Raw genomic sequence first — 20,865 nt, 5'->3', positions numbered from 1 at the left:
TACTTAGTTACTTCATACAACTGCATGAATTTGTACTATGACTGTATAATCAAAGGATCATCAGCAGGAATGAGCAACAGGCTGCATGACATTTTTAAAATATGTGCAACAGCTCCACCTGCTGTTTGTTGCGCGCTTCTACAACACTAGCATGGACTTCAGATGTATTTTATTATATGAAGAAAATAGGTCATTTTGTTCCTATTTCTTGTCAAAAAAAATAAAAGGTATTTAAAGGATTTTTAAACGTTGGTAAATTGCCACCAACGCCCATTATTGTATAACTCCTGCGATATTTTCAGCGTGAACTGAGTTGTGAATCTGCGGTCAGGAAATGAAAAACAACACCGTCAGAACGAGGCAGGAACCCACGTGTTCAGCTACAGGGAAGCAAACCTGAGGCAGCAAGGAGGTCTCAGTCTGTAGATCTTACAAAAGTCCTCTATTTACCGGTTTCAAACAGACCGTTTTGTTTGATTACGCTCGAGGACATTTTTTTCAGAATGTCTTCGTTCAGGAAAGCGTTGAAATCCCGACAGAAGAACCACCATGAAAGATCTCAGGTGAGCAGTTCACTGTTTTGCTAGTTAGCTTGTTAGCTTGCTAGCCTGCTGTCCTGCTATGAGTTGCCCCTGTACAGTGGCACTTCATATTATGTTTCTCTGACTGTATAAAGTGTAAATATTGTAATAACTGAATCATTTTGTTCCACCAGCCTGGTTTCAGGAAACATTTGGGATTACTGGAAAAGAAGAAAGACTACAAACTTCGTGCAGAGTGAGTTGAAGACACGTTTTGTGTTATCCGAAGTCATAACACTTTAAATGTCAAAAAATGATTAAGTAATAGGTCTTATAGTGAACTTACTCCCCCTTTTTTTGTTTTGGTTTATAGTGACTACCACAAGAAACAAAACACTCTTGCAGCTCTGCGAAAGAAAGCTCTGGAGAAGAATCCAGATGAGTTTTACTTTAACATGATCAGCTCTCAGCTGCAGGTAAGATGGGTTTACAGAACAGAGAGAATACAGTCGCTTACCTGTTCTCAGTTATGTTATCTGATCTTTGTGAGCATAGCATGTAATGTACGACTTGTTTTGTGACCTGCTGACAGGATGGAGTTCACGTAGCGAAAAAAGCCGAGGAGGAGGTGGAGGTGACAGAGGAGCAGAAGAAAGTGATGAGGACGCAGGACATTAAATACGTGGAGATGAAAAGGGTTGCTGAGGTTAAAGTAAGTTTCATTTATTTATTTTTCCCTGTGATATATACATGCATTGAGAACTGTCTGGCTAATTAAATTTCAGACATTTTGAAAGACTACAACACAAATCCCCTACAAATATTTAGGCAGAATGTTTTTTTTATTATTTTCAAAGCTTCTATTGAGGACTTTAAATTAAGCTTTAAGTGTCTGTCAGCATATTTTGATAGCTTAAAAGAAAGCAATTTATCATTTTAAATTAGTCTTTTTTTTAATTAGAGCCAAACAGAGATTTTTTTGTTATTGTGGATATAAAATTGTAAGTTATGGTACTGTTGGATTGCTGCTTAGCCTGCTATATTAATTTAGGTGTGGGCAGCAAGCAGTAGAGCAGATTTTTGACTAAAGTGAAAATATTGTTTTTGGAAGGATAAATGCCAACATATATGGATCAAAGCACAATATTTCATTAGATAAAAACATGTAAATTTGGGAATTCACTCTTTCATATATAATAAATTTTGACTTTTGTACTCAAGCACACTCTGGAGTTATTGGAAATGTTTGGATCACAGTCGGAAACAATCCTAAGCAGCCGTCACAGGAATATAATTCTACAAATGATACAATATTAATAATATTGGTGTGGCCTCGTCTTTATCTGAAACTTAGCAGAAATACCTGGTCTATTATGAATCAACATCAAAACAAACTAGGCAGCATTTGCATGTTGGCTGTGTTTGTTTGACAGCATGCTTGACAGTGTACTCAATTTACACATTGTTGTCATTCTAAAAAATGCACTTCATAACACGCAGAACTTCTCTAGTTATCTGTTGTGTTTTTAAAAACATTAACAATCTGACATGGCTACAAGAGTGCAGAAAGTTTCCTATCTTTAATAAATTTAGACTTTGGTTCTAAACTCAGTTCACTGATGTAATTTTGACAAGCACTTGTGTGCAGATCATCCACAGGCACATGGCAAAAGTCATTCCACCTTAGAGACATAGTATTTGCAAAAAATCAGACAGAACTAGTTTGGGTTAATGAAGTTAATGTTATTTATTGCAGCATTGCCAAAGAGACACCAGTGGCTGGTAAAATGAATCCTCTCCAAATATGGTTTCTGTTGTTGCCACATGTAATCTTTGGTGCATGTTTATCATTTGCTTTCAGAAAATTGAGAGGCTGAAGGGAGAGCTCCATCTTCTGGATGCAGACGGCAAACAGAAAAACAAGCACACATTTTTTGTGGATTCCAAGAAAGAAGGTAAATATCACTGTACAGTAGATAGTAATGTTATCTGTAGAACCACAACAATAAGTCAATGGAAAGATATTGAATTGCCATCGATTGGGTTGTTTCAATCATTTTTATCAAGGAAAAATGTCAAAGGTGCTGGTTTCATCTTCTTAAATGTGAAAATTTGCTGCTTTTCTTTGTCATTTTTGATATTAATTGAAGAGTGTTTGGGTTTTGGACTGTCAGTTTGGGCTCTGAGAAATTGTGATGAGCATTTTCACAGTTTCTTGACATTTTATCAACAAAACAATAAATCTTGAAATTAATTGACAGATTAATTAATAATGTAAATAATCATTAGTTGCAGCCCTAATTAAGTGATGTGAACAAGCATGCTTGTTTTTGTTGGCTTTAATAGTTTTTAGGGTACCTGAAAAGCTGACAAGTTTCAGTGAAAGTGTTCCTGTGTCTCCTCAGTGCAGTCATTTGACCTGGCAGACCACCTCAAGACGGCCCCTGAGCTGGTGGACCGAGTGTACAACAGACCAACTCTGGAAACTCTGGAGACTAAGAGAATCCAGGGAGCTGTAGAGCCTCGCAGTCTTGAGGTTTGTGTTTGTAATGAATGCACATCAACCTCACTTCATGTCTGACCATCCTGAGCCTTTAATCTGTATTGAAATATCTGATTTTAATACTCTAAATGGAAAAAGTTACTTAAAGGTTCGGTTTAAACTGCATTTCAACCCACTGATGGTTCACATTTTTTATTATCACTCAAACTGTAGAAGTTGGCCAAGCAGAGGAAACACCAGTATAAGATGCTCTCCCAGAGGATTGACAGAGAAAAGAAAATGTTTGTAATCTCGCAGAAAATTCAGACACGCAAGGACCTACAGGTGAGGAGAAGATATCTTTAATCACGAGTTTGGTTTCAGTTTCAAATGATGTGAAACGTCTGAGTCGCTGTTTATTATTATTTCAATTTGAAGTGTTTTTTTTTTACTCTGTGCACCAGGATAAGAACAAGAAAGTGAAGGTAAAGAAGGAGACACCTAATGCTGCAGCTATCTACAAGTTTGAGGCTAAGAGAAAACGCTGAGAAGGAGAAATTGTCGTGCTGAGAAGAAATCACCAACTTTGCCTTTGAGATACTGGTGAAATAATGGACTTCTGCATCACACCACACAACACAGACTCTCAAATATTGTTGCAATTCAGTTTTGTACATATTTATCTTATACTTTTAGTTTCTTTCAAATAAATTTCAGAAGAACATTAAAATTTATGTGGTTTATTCACTTGCGAATAACTTGTGGTTGACCTCTTTTTGGGACAGATTTATTTAATTTGTTATGGTATTATTTCCAACGGAGAGACTTAAAAAAAAGTGGTAAGAGACAAAGACATGATCAGTGAAAGATGCCTGAGGCTGAGTTTTTAACATGTGCTCCATTAATCTGACCTGTCAGAACTGTGGCAGAGGATTGTCTTTTGGTCTTGCACCAGTAGGTGGCATTAGTGTTCTTTGTGTTACCGTTTGGAAAAAGAGATATTGGTGGCTGAGGACACAGGAGCTCACATAGAGAGTAAAGTAAGCTCACCTGTATTTAGATTTCAGGGTTTAATTGTGGTTGTGTTTCCTGTAGGATCTCACTGATGTGTTCTGTGTTTGTGTGTGTCACAATCAGCTCTTAAGTTGGGTAGGTTGTGAACCGAGGAGCTGAAGCCCTCATTCGTATTTCAAACCTGTCGTAATATAGGCTGCAATGTTGCATTTCAAAGACTTTTCCAAAAAGCAGCTAAGAAGTGCACTCTTCTTCTGCCAGAATTTGAAGGACACAACTTTGGCATCCCATCAGTATCCCACAGTTCAGGTTCTCTTTGTCAAATCATAAAGTCAGGAAATAACACGTCCGCACCATATTAGTCAGGTATTTGCGTTCATGTGGTCATGAGTCACTGGTAAAAGACCTGACATTAACCAATGAAAAGGTCACTCCATGATGCAAATAATTGAAATGATGCATAAACTGTTTGATATATTGTTAATCACAGGGTGTTTTAAAATTTTAAGTTACTTTGATAGACAGTATGTACCAGTGACATGGGTACAGTGTTGGCAGATTGTGCAGTTTTCCAGTTATTTGAGCTGTCCCTTTATTTATAATGATAGTATAACTCAATTTAAAAATTAATTAATTAATACATTTTTTTATTTGTATAGTGCATTTCAAAGCATGGTTACAAAGTGCTTTACAACAGCAGAGGATCCCATAAAATACCATATAACAAAAGCATTATAGAAGAACATACAAGTAAGAATAAAGTCAAATTAATGAAATAATAAAATAGACATACACAGCAAGGAATTAAGTAAAAGCACATTTTATAATTGTGTTTTTGAAAGACATTTAAAAGAGGACAAAGATGTGGCTTGCTTGATCTCCTCTAACAGGTCAGTCCAGAATCATGGGCTCTAATATCAAAGGCCCAGTTGCTCTTGGTTTTAAATCTGGATCTTTTAGTTGTGTTGTGCAGCGTGTAGCCTCCTCTCTGCTTTCTAGCAGACTTGTGAACACGTGAATTGTTTTTATTATGTCATACTGAAAAAAATGTGATGGGGCCACAATACTGTTGCTACTGTTTATGAATTCTTTTGTATTGCTTATTATACATATAATATTTGTTTTGTTTTTTTTTAAATCAATTTGGGTGGATTTTGAGCACTCCTGATTAAATTTTTTTTTTGTTTTTTTTTTAGCATTAGATGAGGAGGCCTCAAAATCCACTTTAAGTTCAGGTGTATGTGAGACTGGACCGTCTTGTGTAGTGGAGGCAGAGGTTCAGAGCTTCAACAAAGGACACCTTTGTTGCTGCCTTTGACTTGATGCTGCAGACACCTCTAACACGCCCTTTTCACATGTCGCAGCAGGGTAGACACAGCTGCAGTTAATAAAATTAAGTATGATTTAGGTGTCAGTTAGCAGGCATTGATAATAATAATAGTATTGTCAATGCTTGCTTATTAGCTCACTTAAATCAAAATTACCCATTATTAATTTTATTAGCTGCAGCTGTGCTTATGCAATAATACGTCTGTTAAAAGGCTCCCCTGAGAGGCAAATGTAACAACTGTTACGAAAGCTAAATCCCATTCAGTGAGTTATGTTGTTGATGTGGTACTGTCGTAGATTTGTCTCACGTCATCAGGCATCCCAGTAGACCTTTTTCATGGCAGCCATATTGGTATTAAATAGTAGGTTAATGCAGTTGTTACTGATGATACTAATTGAGATTCTGTTCCATTCAGGTCAAACGGAGTCACTGTGCTGCTATTGTGCATGTTGGCTCACTGGAGAGCTACACCAAATGGAACGGGACCTTAATTGGTACCACTGACAACACTTGTGTTTACCTTACTGTTTCATGTTAATATGGCTGCCATGAAAAAAAGTTTATATTTATTAACTAAGTCAGTGCCTGTATTCCAGTTTGCAAAATCGTTTTAGGCCTTTCTTAAACAAACATTTCTGCTTGTCGGCAGGAAAAGCAAAGGTGTCACTAATAATATTAATGATGGCCCTGTAGGTGTCCAACCATGCACAATACCTGGACCCAGAAACTGTAAATGGAATTCAGCCATCATTGATTTTGTGAAAGGGACAGTTCATCCCAAACGCAAAAATTCACACGTTTCCTCTTACCTGTAGGACTATTAATTCTTCTATATTGTTTTGGTGTGAGTTAATGAGTTTTGGAGATATCGGCCAGATGGCTGCTCTCAGGTACTGTGGCGGACATCGAGGTCATGCCCTCAGTATTTTTTTCTGTGTCTTTTCAAGTTTCATATAATGTCTCAAAGTATTTCTTAAAAACTTTATATCAAAGTGACAAATTGCTAAAAGCACTCGGTTGTATCGTTGCGTGTTGTGAACAAAGGTTGGCATCATCTCATCAGCAGAACTGAACAGCTCTGTATGCTTGTTTACATTACGTGACATATATATATAACAAGTTGTACACATACAGTACATCCTGTCATTGTATTCACTCTGGATGAAGGGGCAGTAACCTACATACACACAATGCTCACTACAAGAGCACTCAACACTGGGTGAATAAAGGTTGCACTAAAAGCGCCCACCTGCATTCAAGATCTGAGTTGAAACTATTAACCTATATGTTTTCAAAACATGACATCACAATTTTTACCCACACAATCAATCAGGAGTTTTTGCTCATTTTCACTTGCAAAATTATTTATGGTGGGAATTTCTGGGAAATATGCTAATTTCTCATGTCCTCAGTATTTCTGAAGTCCTGCCTGTGGTTGCTTTTTCTCGAGTATAGTGGAACTAGATGGCACCCGGCTTGTGTTGCCTTTCCAGATGTGCACTTTGATATGGTTGGTGGGTGTAGTCCAGTAGAAAGAAAATACTTCTGACATGAAACTGCTAACAACAGTGGTCTGTAGATTATCTTGAGTGAGCAGGTCATGATTTCTGGAAAGAGACATTGCTGTTGAGGTTTTCAAATTCTTTTTTTTTTGGCACTTTGACACAAACCAAGTGCCATTTAGCCCCATCATGTTTGAGAGAGGGCAGACATCTCTAAAACTCAGCAGCTCACACCTAAACAACCCAGATAAATGAATAGCACAGGCAGGAAGAATAAATGATTTTTTGTTGTTTTTGATTTTGTGGTGAACTGTCCTGTCCTTTGATTACACCTGTGCTTTTCCTACTGTGTCAAAATGTCTCCCATGATAAAGGCCTGTGAGGGCTGTCACTCTCTGGGTCTTCTTCACATTCTTTCTGCTTTCACATGACTCTCCAGCTCACGCAGGTTTATAGTCTTTGGCTAATTAGACTTCTCAGGAGAGTGTGCGTGTGCTGATCAGTTTTCCTGGGTGCCATGGTGGAGCAGGGATTAGTTGAGATTCCTCTTTGTAAGATCCCTGGTTTCGCTGCAACTCAAGCCAACTCTACTGTTGATCCTCCTGCCGTCGGCCCTCTTCACCATGTCGAAGTCAAGACTTGCAGACTCTCTGAAGCACCTCGTTTCAGGTGAGGCAGGCACACTAAAATGTTCTTGCATCATTTTCTATGTCTGTATAGTGCATGTATGTGCATTTACTGAGTGCTAACAAACTGTATGTGTGGTTACTCCAGCCGATTGGGTGAAATAGACTGAAGAGCCGGCGCCCAGCAGCAGCAGATCACAGTGACCCAGGTTTGATTGATCACTGTGGTGGCAGCAGCTTCATAAACAGGGCCCATCCATCAGCCTCTCCTGGGAGCCACTGGAGGGGAATAGGGGAGAGAGGGAGCCAGGCAGAAATGTCACCAGACGCAGTGAGAGGTGGAGGGGCTGCAGGAGACAGACCAGAGGCCTTGGCCCAAACACTGCTGACCAGAGCAAAGGTGAGCCAACACCTTAGGACAGGCCAAAACAGGGAAAGAGTGATCGTGGGTGTCCACTTAGACTGGTCGCTTTCATTTAAAACACAGTATACAGAGCTAACAGGAGTTTCCTAATTGCAATAGAAATGTTGATGAGGATGTTTTTAAGTGTGTGTGTATAGATGTAGAATATATATGAACCCCAATTACAGAAAAGTTGGAACGCTATGTAAAATATAAATCAAAACGGAATGCAATGATTTGCAAATACTTTCTGACCTACATTCATTGGAATAGAGTACAAAAACTAAGATATTTAATTATCATACTTTGTTTTTGTAAACATAAACTCATTCTGGATTTGATGCCTACATCATGTTCCAAAAAAGAGTTGGCACGAGGGCATGTTTACCACAGTGTTACATCACCTGTCTTTTAACAACTCTCAGTAAGCATTTAGGAACTGAGGGCACTAATTAATTGTTGAAGATTTAAAAGCGAAATTCTTTCCAATTCTTGCTTTATATACAACTTCAGGTGCTCACCAGTCCTCTGTTGTTACATTTTGTGCGTCATAATGAACCACAATTTTTCAAATTTTTCAGGTCTGGACTGCAGGCAGGCCAATCTAGTATCCAAACTCTTACTATGAAGCCATGCTGTTGTAACACATGTAGAATGTGGCATTGTCTTGCCAAAATATGTCCCCAGACACCATCTGGATTACAGCATATGTTGCCCCCAAACCTGTATCTGCTTTAAAACATTAGTGGTTCTTTCATAGATGTGCAAGTTACCCACGCCATGGGCAATAACACATCACCATATCATCACAGATGCTGGCTTTTAAACTTTGCGCTGGTAACAACCTGGATGACCGTTCTCTTCTGCACACAGGACATGACGCCCATAATTTCTAAAAACAGTTTGAAACTCGTCATATCATAGCACACTTTTCCACTCTCCGTCAGTCCACCTCAGATGAGCACAGGCAGTGTTATGGCTTTCACTTGCATGGTAGAGTCTTAACTAGTGCGAGCTATGTTTAATGACAACAGTTTTCTGAAGGAGCCCATGTAGTAATGTTCTTTATACATTCATGTAGATTTTTTTAATGCAGTGCCACCTGTCAAAGGTGACAGGACTTCAGTGATGGCTTTGGTGCCCTTGCCCTTTCTCTCCAGATTCTCTGGAACTTTTAATAATACTATGGGTTGTAGATGGCGAAATCCCTAAATTCCTTGCATTTGCATGTTGAGAAACCTTCTTAAACTGTTGGATTTTCACAAAGTTGTGAACTTCACCCCATCCATGCTTGTGAACGACTGAGCCTTTCAACCATGGCCCTTTTATACCCATTCATGATATTATTACCTGTTACCAATTAACCTGTTTACCTGTGGAATGTTCTAAATAGCTGCTTTTTGGAGCATTCGACAATTTTTCCAGTCTTCTGTTGACTCTGTCCCAACTTTTTTGGAACGTGTTGCAGGCATCAAATTCAGAATAAGTGTATATTTACAAAATACAAGTTTGAACATTATAAATCTTGTCTTTGTACTATGCTCAGTTGCATATACTGTGTGTCAAAAAGATTTTGCAAATCATTGCATTATGTTTTTATTTACGATTTACACAACATCCAAATTTTTTGGAATTGTCATGGTAAATAAAAAGTCCAAAAATGCAAGCAACTTAAAAATAACAGAACAAAAAGTGAATAACACAATCTTGACAAAAATGTTAGTTAGAACCTTATAATTTCAAGGTGACAAAATATATATAAGGCAAAGCGTATAAATATGTGGTATGCAGTTTATGCATATATGTGTGGGTTTCACTCTGCACCACACAATGTCTGGCAAGGTCCTTCAGTGGCATTTCAGCATTGACCATTCATGTCAGTGTTGTGTTGTGCCCAGTAAAAGAGTGATTGACGTCCTCCGCCAACTCTCCTTCCCTCCTTCCTCACGCCTTCCTCCCACCCTCCCTGCCCTCTGCTACTGCGTCACACCGCTGAGAGAGCGTGCGTGTATCAGGACCCTCAGGGCCCGGCGTCCATAAGCGGAGGGGGTGGAGGTCGTAGAGGAGAGCCCAGGGGTCAAAACACTATGTGCGCAGTTCCGGGACCCCTATCGGACTGTGCGACCCAAACACAGACGAGCCACTGTTCCTCCTCAAGCTCTCCTTTCATTCCCCCCAGCAACGGGACTCTTACGCCGGGGTGCAGTGGCAGGGCTCAAGGGTGGGCAGTGGGCGACCTTCTGATTTTAAAGATAGAGACAGGCATTTCTCTATTGTCAAAAGCCTCATAATTCATTTGACGACTTGCACAGGCCATCCTGTCCCCCCACCACTCCAACGCCATCTCTAAAGTTAATGACCCTGGAGGTTTGCTAACGAATAGTCACTTTTGGAATGGGGGGGTGTTAGAGGTGGAGTGCTGTGTGGTAGTCGCACAGCTGCAGGGTATGACATTGACCCCGATATATAGTAACTGTTGGAGAGTAAAAGTGTAGCCTGGTTAAGAAGGGGAGCAACACAATGAATCTTTGTGCTACAAGTTTAGTTATGAAGCATTATAAGGGGGAAACAACGCTGTGTGGTCATTTTCTTTGATCTCAGTGTCAATTTAAAACTATACTGTACATTTTAAAGGCCCTGTGTGGTAAGATTTAAGGGACAGAATATGACAGAAATGGAATATTATACTCATAAGAAGTGTTTCTCTTGTAATTGTACAAGCCTGGTGGGCCAACAGCCCCCCCAAAAAATTCAGTTTGCTATGCCAAAAATAATGCCATATATCAATTTATTTGGAAATCAATGACTTTTCTTGTGGGGGGTCTCTGTGTGGATGAATGAATCATGCACACTGTGTTCATGATATGCTAATGTTTTGCAAAGGTCATAGGTTACGCAGCTTATTTCTACGCAATAAGCTTATCAAGTCCTGACCCTTTAATGTTGTATAAGGTGCATTTTTAAGAAATTAAATTAATTAATAAATAAACTTACATTTTTTTTTATTTAAAGCCTCAGTTCACCCATGTCACAAAAAACATACTTTCTCACTTAACTACTTACTCTTGTTGACCTACACAGATTTGGTTTATTTATCCAGATTTTGAGATTTGATCCATCCAGGTACAGTAGAAGTGAACAACACTTCCTTTTTCCTGCTTGCAAAAACTTGAAAGTTACTCTAGATCAGGGGTTCTCAAAGTTTTCTCAAGAAAATAACTGAGGACTGCACAGGCTTGCTGTGTTTAAGATTTGTGATTGATCATATAATGGTGTTTGACATTAAAAATTCCTTAAGCGCCAAATTCATGTATTTGCAGATGAGGCAGATCACTTTTCTCTGTCCCCCAAAGTCTGACAAAGTAAGAGTTGACACTTTTCTCCTCAACCATTCAGCTTTTTTCCCCGTGGAAGCTTTTCCATCTCACCAGTTTAAACTGTAGAGTTGTCTCCCAAAATACTGCACTAACATTGATGACAAAAGAAAATTGCTTCATCAGTGCATTATTCCTCATGATCATACGACTCAGGTCCAAAAGGTGACGCTGGATATTGTGACATGGACTCATATTCTTGTCACAATTCTGCTGATGTTTCTTCCATGTTTCCTCATTAAAGGGGTTTTGGGGAGGTTTTCCTTACTCGTTTTAGGTTTTACAGGTCAGGGGGTGTTGCACACTGTTCAGATTGTAAAGCCCGCTGAGGGAAATTGTGATTTTGGCCTGTGCAAATAAAATATGACTTGACTTGACTTGGAAGGTGCCACTAGTTTCCATACAACCGGTCACTTTCTTGAAGTTACTAACCTGACAGACGCTTACTAATTGGGCTCGGTTTGATACAGTAGTTGTGTAGGTGTTATTAGGCGAATGAAAGTGAAAGTATTAAAATGGAGTGATTGAAATATATTGCAAGAATTTCATTTTGCATTCAAGGACCTCAAAAATGTTTCTGAGCTGCCATTGGCCCATGTGCTGCACTTTGAGAACCCCTGCTTTATAAAATCTGCAGACCTCACTGTGAACTGTTATTATTGGAACTAGTTTGTATTGAAAAAATAATCCCATGAAAACTGTTGACAGTGTATATATATGTGCATTATCCAGAGTGACAGGAACAATGCAAGCACTGGAGTGTGATGTAACTGCAAATTTTTTAAAATGTAATGTTTCAGTGCTTACCATATTCGGGTTGGGGTAGTGGCAGCAATGTCAGAGATAAAATCTGGGCAAATAAAAACAAAAAAACAAAAATAGAAAACAGTTTATTGTAATTTTGGTGAGCCAACCTTTACTTTTTAAGCAGTCGCAGATGATTTTGTGATACAGAATTCAAATGAGTCCCAAAAGACTCTCACCTCCTCATATGGTTTTAACCTGGCACCACTTGATCCTGGCAAAACACGAGTGCTGCACCTCATTCACCAGCACAGCTCTGGCCTGCTCCAAAGGCAGCGCACAGAGCCGAGGTTAAGGATGGTTAAGGACAATACTAATCGATCCCCCAATTACGGAGAGCTGGAGAGCTGAGGAGAGAGGTGGGGAGAAGAGAGAGGTAGCCTGGGGACTGAGTGTTAGGAGGGTGTCTCAGAATGCGAGGGGTTGGGGGGGGATGAGAGGTAGTCTTTATCTTCGGATCCCTCTCTCCTTTAACTTGAAGCTGGGTGTCATGGGGCTTTTGAAGTAGTGGATAGAGAGGAGGGACAGAGAGGGGGGAGGAAGAGGAGGAGGAGAGGGGGGGGTTCGGGTGGCGTGCAGGCAGGGTCTCTCTCCATGCCAGGGGGAAGACGTCTGAAGGAAAATCTTTACAGCCTTGACAGTGCCCCTGACGTGTGTGTGCATTTTTGTGTATTTGTGTGCGAGTATTTGGATACGTGTGTATATCTTAGCATGTTTGCGTGTGTGTGTGTGTGTGTGTGTGTGTGTGTGCGCCTGAGTTGAATGTCTGGCTCATGCAATGAGGTGGGGATCACAGAGCCCCCTTTTTAAATTGCCGCTAATGAGCCCTGGCTGGCGAGAGGTACTCGAATTGATTAAATTTGCATGGGAGCCTAAATCATGACGGGGGCCTCATACTTGTGCCCCCCACCTCTAGGTGCACACACACACATACACAGCACCTCTGGTCCCCCCCACCTCACCCCACCCACCCTCCACATCAGACCTACAGGGGGTATCTCTCTGCAGGAGCGAGGGACAGGATAGAGCAGGGGGAGGGTGTGTGTACATGTGTGTGTGGTGTTGAACGGGGCGTGGAGGGCACCCATCTGCCCCGGTATTACTGTCAGTCCATCATTCAGGGGAATGCCAGGCGCGCGCCTCGGGGACGTGTTCATTACGCTTTAACTACCGGATCTGTCCTTGTCTCGCAGCCTCCCCGTGTCATTGTCTGCCTGAGATTGCGTGTGTGTGTATATTTATGCATGTGTCTGCTTGCATCACAAGTGAATGCACCCAGTTTATGTGTATGGAGGGGGTGTTTGTGTGTTTTGAAACTGAGCATTATTCTGGCAATACACACACCGGACACTGCACTTGGGTTTGGCGCTGTATGTGTGTAAATGTTTGAAAATCACTCATTATATCAGTTTCTAGAGCTGCAACGATTAGTCAGTTAATTGATTAGTTGTCAACTATTAAACACGCAGTATGTAAATTCTGCAGTTAGGGGTCTCTCTCACATTAAGACAGTAACAAAAGACGGTGCCACAATTCTCCATATCCACAATTCGATTCAATTCAGTTTTAAGGTCATGATTTGATTTCCTTATATAAATTACCAATTTCTTGGTGTTTCAAGATTCTTAGCTTCTCAAATGTGAATACTTTCTGGTTTCTTTACTCCTCTATGATGGTAAACTCAATTAGGTTGGGTCCGTTGTCTTACATTTTACGGTCCACACAACTAATCGATTAATCAAGAAAATGATAGACAGGTTAAAGCTGTAATATGTAACTTCTCCACATTAAGTTGTGTAAAAATGTTAGGCGTATGTTATATTTTGTTGAGATGTGTACTTACATTATTCCAAATGATACTAACAATGTATCTTTCAGTTGATCTAATCCATGACCATGAACAACTCCCATGTTCCCACACTACTTCACGACATCATGTATGTCATGTGTTGTTGTCTTCATGTGAGAGAGAGACCCCTTTGTGTTAGAATTTACAAATTGTGCGTTTAATTCTGAGTAAAATTCCAGACTTGAAAAAAGTACCCAAGTACCCCAAAATGTATCAATATCAGTAATTTGAGTGGTTATTAAGTTAGTAATTAGTTACGTCCATCCCTTTTGAATTGTGGTAAGTATCGCATCGCCAGATTCTGGCCAATACACAGCCCTATTTGATATGGATGGTACAAAATAGGCAGCAACCAATTATTCATACATTAGTTTCCTCTTCTTTCAAGCTCATTTTCGCTTCGTTATAATATTCTCAGTGTCTTAATCTTTTCTTCTGTCTATCACACACACACACTCTGCTTCTGTCGTGCACGTTTTTGTATCTCAGATGTGTTATTGTGTTGTTTCTCTGATGGTTACCTCTCTAATGGCGGCTATGTGACAACGCGCGGTGATGAGAGCTACTTTTTGTGTACTCGTGTGCTTCAGATCTGCTCAGCAGCGAGGTGTCAGACTGAGTGTGCACGTGTGTGTGTGTGCGTTGGTGGGGGACAGTGCTTGTGCGTGGTTAGCCCGGGTGATTGCAGTAATCAGATGGGGGTGTTAATCAGAGTTTGTTCGTCAGTGGCCTGATGAGGGGCGATGAGGGCCGCTGATTGTAATGCGATGCTTCAATCGGTCTCTCTGACGACTACAGAGACAAACCGCCAAGAGAATCATTATCATACCATGCACTTTTTCCCCCCACTTTTGGAACGCCACGACAGTGTAAACAAACAAGCAAAACACCACACTTGTATATGCATCGAAGTGTGTCACTGAGAATTATTGAATTATTATTATACGGGATGTTTTCATTCCAGTGGACACGATGAAGCACTGTGACACGATGGGTTATATATCACTATTTAGGTGTCAGTGTCACCCCTATTGAATAACAGGAGCAGGGGGAAGGGATGTGTTGGGGTTAGAGGGGAGAAAAGACGTAGCTGGGGGTGGGGAGGCAAATGTGACCCCGTGGTTTATAGTCCTGTCTTGTCATAGACAGGCTTACATCAGATCTTTTTTCCCCCCCTTTCTTTTCTTTTTTTTTTGCAAAGGGGGGGTGCAATCGCTGATGCTATTATGGCTGCCTCATCAGCCAAGTCCCTACAAGGGCTGATACAAATTAATTAACCTAATTAGGGGCTGCGTTTGCGGGTGTGATTATAGGGGCTGGAAGGGGAGGGAGGGGAGGGATGGAGGGATGAGGCAGAGAGGGATGTTTCGTGGAGGTGGGGGTGCGCTGGCAGCCAGGGCCCAGGCGATGATGAGCTGGGAGGTGTGGGAGAGGAGCCAAGATGCTCTGCATGGCAAATGAGGAAAGCCAGCTAGCTTCAGCCTTCCCTCCCCTTTCTCCTTTCAATTCCCCATCTTCTGTTTACTTCCGCTTTGTCCTTATTTTCCTCTTTGTTTTACTTCTGTTATACTTCAATTCCATACTTTGCTTAAGCATCATTTCATATCACTGTATTCTTTACTTTTTCTCATCTTCTGATGTATTTTCTCTGAATTGTTTGTGTTTTTATTATTATTTTCTCCTGTTTTGTCCTTGTGCTTTTGTTTTTTCCTGTTTTTTGGGGGGAGTTTGTCCTTACTCTTTCAATGGTCTACAGGACAGGGGGTGTACACACTGTAAAGCCCCTGGCTATATAAGAGAGAGTTTGATCTGAGTTTCATGAGCCCTGTGTGTTGCACTGGATGGACTCACTGAGAATGGCACATAGCTCCCCAGCTAAAGCAAAGGCTTACCTTGCTTTATTGTCTATTTCATGCTGAATGGGGCCAAAATGAACATCAAAACTGTTTACTGAGGTCAAAACTGTTTACTGCGGTCATAAATCAAGTGAGAAACTGGGTCATTTTACCGTAAGACTCCATACATTCTGACTTCTTTTCGCAACCAGTAGAGTCTCCCCCTGCTGATCATTAGAAAAAATGTAGGTCTAAGACATTTCTGCACTGCCTTTGCTTTTCAGACCCAGAAGCTCCGTCCGCTTATTCTACTGTCTACAGCAGATACCTAATGCACCTGTTGCAGTGAACAGAACTGAATGTATTCTGTTGTCTTTTCTAAGTAGAGGGTCAAAGATATTAGCCAATCTGATCCAAGTACTGGACCTTCATTCAGCTTTACCACTGATATTGAAGACCTTTGTGGTTAAAAGCAAAATTTTGGCCCATTTCCAAAAGAGAAGTAGGATTCCAGACTCCTCTACTCTGCCTTTTGTTGATGTTCTGTAGTATCACGCTGCATAGGGTGCAGTGCAGCACTGCCTATTGTTCACTTTAACTGTACTCCACACAAGGAACAGAAATACCCTCTGGGAACACACATAACGTCACACACACACACACACACACACACATGCAAGCTCACACAATTTCTCATCCTTTCGTATGCACAACCAATCGCGGCTCAACACACAGATGCACACAGTACACTCAAACTCTCTCTCACACAGCCACACAGGCACACTCCAGAGGAGCAATATTTAAATCTCCTTCTATTTGTATTGGAAACAGAACAAAGATATTCTTCAGACCGAAGCAAAATGTGTTTTCTTGCCGGCATCAGCAATTCTAATGTTTCTAATGAGTTGGAGGAGAAGACGAGCGACTGGAAGCAGTTAGGTATCAGTAAATAAAAAAAGGAATCAAAAGAAAAGAACAGAAACAGCAGCAAAAGTTCCTCAGAAGTGCAGTTTTTGGGTCTTCTGCCTTCCTGAGAGTGCAGGAACCCATGCCAGTATTGTCCACTGATTGCAATGTCACCTTTGAATATTGTCGCTGTATCTGTGCCATACTAAGCATGCAGTGGATTGTGGCATTTGATTTCCAAGATTGTGCCTTTAGCTGCCTCGCTCTCCCTCTCTATCTCTCCTTTCTGTTCTTCTTGCTCACCCTCCCTCTAACGTTTGGTTTCTGCCTCAGTATCAGTGCAGGGATGTGATTAGGAAGCCACTACCAGACAGTGATAGGGAGGTGTTCATATCACCGTTCTAATCTGGAGCCCCAGGAAAAAAAGAGACCTCTTCTGTTTTCCTCTCCCAAGGATTCTGCATTGTAAATGGCTGCAAGGCTCCTCTTCATATATGGAAAAACACGAGATGGATTTTTATCAAGCAGCATAAAGGTTAAAAATAAAGAAAAGATAGAACATGTGAGATTTAAAGCTGCTCTAATAAATGTCTTTGTATTAGCATTAATATTATAATATTAATGTTAAAGGGGAAGCTCATAGTGATGAACCCACCGAATTATCATCCAACTCTGCAGTACCCCTCAGTTTAAAAGAGCGATTTAGCATCTTTCAGCTAATTTTTGTTTTGGTTTTAGGGATGCAAAGCACAGTCACACTCTCATCAGAACTGTGTCCTGCCTTTCCCAGCTCTCTGGGAAAAAAATCAAAGAAACCCAGCTGAACTTTACCTGCCAAGCACCAAACGTCAGACAAACTTAGCAGCTAGCGGCTTTTGCATTTGCTCCAATTTTTTACAAGTTGAGGTAAAAGATTTAAGCCTTCTTCTGTGCACTCTAGGTGTGTTAATTATGATCATTCATCAATTAATCAACATTAAGAATTCAACCAAATAAAAATGTATTAATTGATAATTAACCAATAGTCTAGAAATGGCAGAAATTGCACCTCATTGTTTTTTCTGGTGGAACTATTTACTGAATAAGGAAACAAAATAGGGAAAAATGTGAAAATGATGTTATTAATATAAGTAAGTATTAATGTAAGTATCTTATAAATTATTAATGGTTACTTGATTGTTACTGTTTTCAACTATCTGTTTAAAAATATACAAAAATTACCTAGTGCGCACAAAAGGTTTATTTCTCGAATTTTGTTCACAAATTTGTGAAAATCACTGTTAGTGAGCACTTCTGCTTTGCCAAGATAATCCATCCACCTGACAGGTGTGACATATAGAGATGCTGATTAAACAGCATGAGTATTACACAGCTGTGCCTTGCACTGGTCACAATGAAGCACCATGCATATTCTGTTCTTTTGAGTGTGTGAGTGTGTGGTACTAGAGGACTCGAATAGAGGATTCTACATTTATGCTCAACAAAAATATAAATATAAAGATCTCAGAATTTTTCTGTGCACAAGACAGGTTTATTTCTCTGAAATTTTCCCCCAGATTTGTTTAAATATGTGTCAGTGAGCCTTTTTTCCCCAGGAGGGTAAAGTCATGATGCACCCTACCCTGATATTCTTACCCTTACCTTAACCAATCACTCCTCATGCCCAAACCTAACCAACCCAACCAATGAGGGTAACGACAAGCAATGATTATTAGTCAGTCGAGGCAGTGCAGGTCATAACTTTGCCCTTGTGGGAAAAAAAGGTATCTGTAGCTCTTTGTGAAATAGCCATAGTTCAGTGCCTACTAAAAGTCATTTTTCATATCAAACTGCACAGTGTCCTTTTATTTTGACCAGTCAAAAGCACACCTGTGCAATGTTGCCACACCCTTCAGATAAATGAATTAATTTGGCAAAGAAGAAGTCCTCAAGAGCATTAATTTTAACAAATTTGAGAGATACAGACCTTTTGTGTGCACAGAAAAAGTGCGATCTTTTACTTCAACTCATGAAAAATAGGTGAAAAAGCAAAAGTGTCGGGTTTATATTTTTGTTGAGCGTATATAGCTGTTAAAGAACAGATGTTTCCCTTAGCAGCTGGTGAAGCTAAAGGAGCATGAATAGGACTTAGATTTTTATATACCCATTTACAGTATTCCATATTTGATGTTAAACAGTGGCTAGACAGCTAAACTTCTGCTTCTGAACTAAGTTTTGTTTCTGTATTACATAGTTTCTACAGCTACATGATGGCAGGTATGGTTGGTTAATTTTCCAATCTTTCCAACAGTTAATTTCTCTCAACTTTGCCTTCTTGTTTGCCTGGCCATTCCTGACAGCACATCATCCCATCATGTTCCTTGTGAGTAATTGGCTGCTGTCTCATCTAGCACTCCCTACTCAGTTTGGCCAATTTCTGGCAAATTTACATTTCATAGTTTTCATTAAAATGTTTTTTTGTATTGCTTTTTCTCTTGCTATTCCATGCAGAACAACATGGTACAACTGATACCAGTTTTATGAGGATTTACACTCCCTGTTCTAAACACCTGGGTGTCAGTTACATGTTTCCAGGGACAACTCCTCCGGCACACAGGAAGTGAAATGTTCCAACAACAGTAAGAAAGACTTTGTTTGTTTTGAATTAATAGAAGAATAATTAGCATGAATCGCTACAGCCACATGACTGAACATAAGAAATTCCCCTTTCATACACTGTTATGTTGTTTTGTTTTGTCTTAATGAGGTGTTACGAATGTTGGTTTAGTTAAACTCTTTGTACTTACTGTATGTTTCGTTAGATCATTTACATTCCTGAAACTGATGAGAACTATACATTTGTATTCCATATGCATGCAAACAGGGAGAGAGGCGTCACGAGATGGGTGATGCTCAGGTTGAAGAAGTGTGTGTGAGTGTGTGTTTGTGTGTGTGCATGTAGAGGGAGAGGGGTCCAAGCGATTACTCAGACCTTTGAGAAGTCCCTGTCTCTTGGCTCCAGTACTCTCGCCTCACTGATAAGCATGAGCCCTGTCAGAGGGAAGGTAAATACAGCACTTAAGGATTCCTCTCTCATTTTGTAGTCACACTTACGCTTTAATTAAAGCCAGAGAGAAAGAGAACGAGAGAGAGCGATAGCCCTGCAATGAGCCGATGCTATCAGGGGTCCGGGCAGGTAGGACCATGGGGAGATGGGGGGCTGATATCTGCCCTCTGACCAGTTTACGAATGTGTGTGAAAGAGAGAACAATACAGTACATGTTTAAACATGCATGTATGTGCACATGCACACACAACCCGCTCAAAATGTTTGTTTGTGTGTGTGTGTATGTGCTAGGAGCTTTACGTTGCTCTCCCAGCTAAACAGCTGTAGCGAGGCTGCTATCAGATATTTATAAGCGGCTCATGAATATGGATGGCCGGCGAGATGGGACTGATGTTTGTCCTCTAAGAGGGGATGAAAGGAGAATGTGCTCCCTTCCCTGAGAGACCCAGTCAGGGCCGCTCATAGAGCCGGGGGTGGGGGCTCCGGATTGGGAGTAAGACAAGGATTGGGGTGGGTGTCAGTGGTTCAGGACAGATGGTAAAATTTAATGAAATGTGATTTGGATACTCAAGGCAAAGCATTTCCCTTATGTATTTTTAAATTGAAAACTTGTAGTCAAGTATTAACACTCATCAGTATGACAGTGGGTTTTTGCTCCTTCCTTCTCATATCCTCCATTCAAGATTTACACCACTTTTTGAATTCAGAGATATTTGCATTCTTAATAATGAAATAAGATCGTCCCAATATCAAAAGACCAGATATCTGACCGGATTGTCAATCAGTATTAATTACTTAATATTTCCACCTCTGAGATGTTTGACTTTTAAGAATGGCCATGTCATAAATCCCTACTTAAACCTTATGGGATGAGCTCTACAATATTTTTCTTTTATTTTTAAATAAAGAAATATGTAAAATTTAATAACCAGCCATTCTGTTCCAACTCCTGTCCCTGGCTGTGTGCTTGTGCCACATGTTTGTGCACAGTTGACATGTGGCTGCACTGTTCATGTTATTCCTTTCTTTTCTGACGTTGTTAATCTGTAACATTAAAACTCTTGCACAGCAGAAGACATCATCTGCCTACAAGTTATTTTTGTAGTGGAATAGTCAAATAGCGTGATGATAGCCAGTTCATTTTACATGTGTGTGCACAGTTAACAGGCAGAG

At 40.3% G+C, this 20,865-nt stretch overlaps 1 protein-coding gene across 1 annotated transcript; it reads left to right on the top strand.

Annotated features, from left to right (window-relative positions):
* Positions 1-354: 354 nt before the first annotated feature.
* On the top strand, positions 355-3,733 carry utp11 (UTP11 small subunit processome component). The gene is made up of 8 exons (XM_084725737.1): positions 355-563; positions 716-777; positions 895-997; positions 1,114-1,233; positions 2,383-2,476; positions 2,927-3,057; positions 3,238-3,348; positions 3,468-3,733. The coding sequence occupies exons 1-8, from the start codon at positions 504-506 to the stop codon at positions 3,549-3,551; spliced, it is 765 nt and encodes a 254-aa protein (XP_084581863.1). The 5' UTR covers positions 355-503; the 3' UTR covers positions 3,552-3,733.
* The last annotated feature ends 17,132 nt before the right edge of the window (positions 3,734-20,865 follow it).

Source organism: Lutjanus erythropterus, chromosome 9, assembly GCF_056507025.1.
Source record: "Lutjanus erythropterus isolate fLutEry1 chromosome 9, fLutEry1.hap2, whole genome shotgun sequence".
In the NCBI taxonomy this organism is placed as follows: Eukaryota; Metazoa; Chordata; class Actinopteri; order Lutjaniformes; family Lutjanidae; genus Lutjanus; species Lutjanus erythropterus.
Note: the sequence above shows the minus strand (reverse complement) of the source record. Positions and strands in the feature narration are given on the sequence as shown.

Bases quoted from the DNA above. Each gene is read 5' to 3' on its own strand.
- utp11 (XM_084725737.1), top strand. From the start codon at position 504: ATGTCTTCGTTCAGGAAAGCGTTGAAATCCCGACAGAAGAACCACCAT. The intron at 778-894 runs GTGAGTTGAAGA...TTTGGTTTATAG, and splicing joins GACTACAAACTTCGTGCAGA to TGACTACCACAAGAAACAAA. The intron at 998-1,113 runs GTAAGATGGGTT...ACCTGCTGACAG, and splicing joins TGATCAGCTCTCAGCTGCAG to GATGGAGTTCACGTAGCGAA.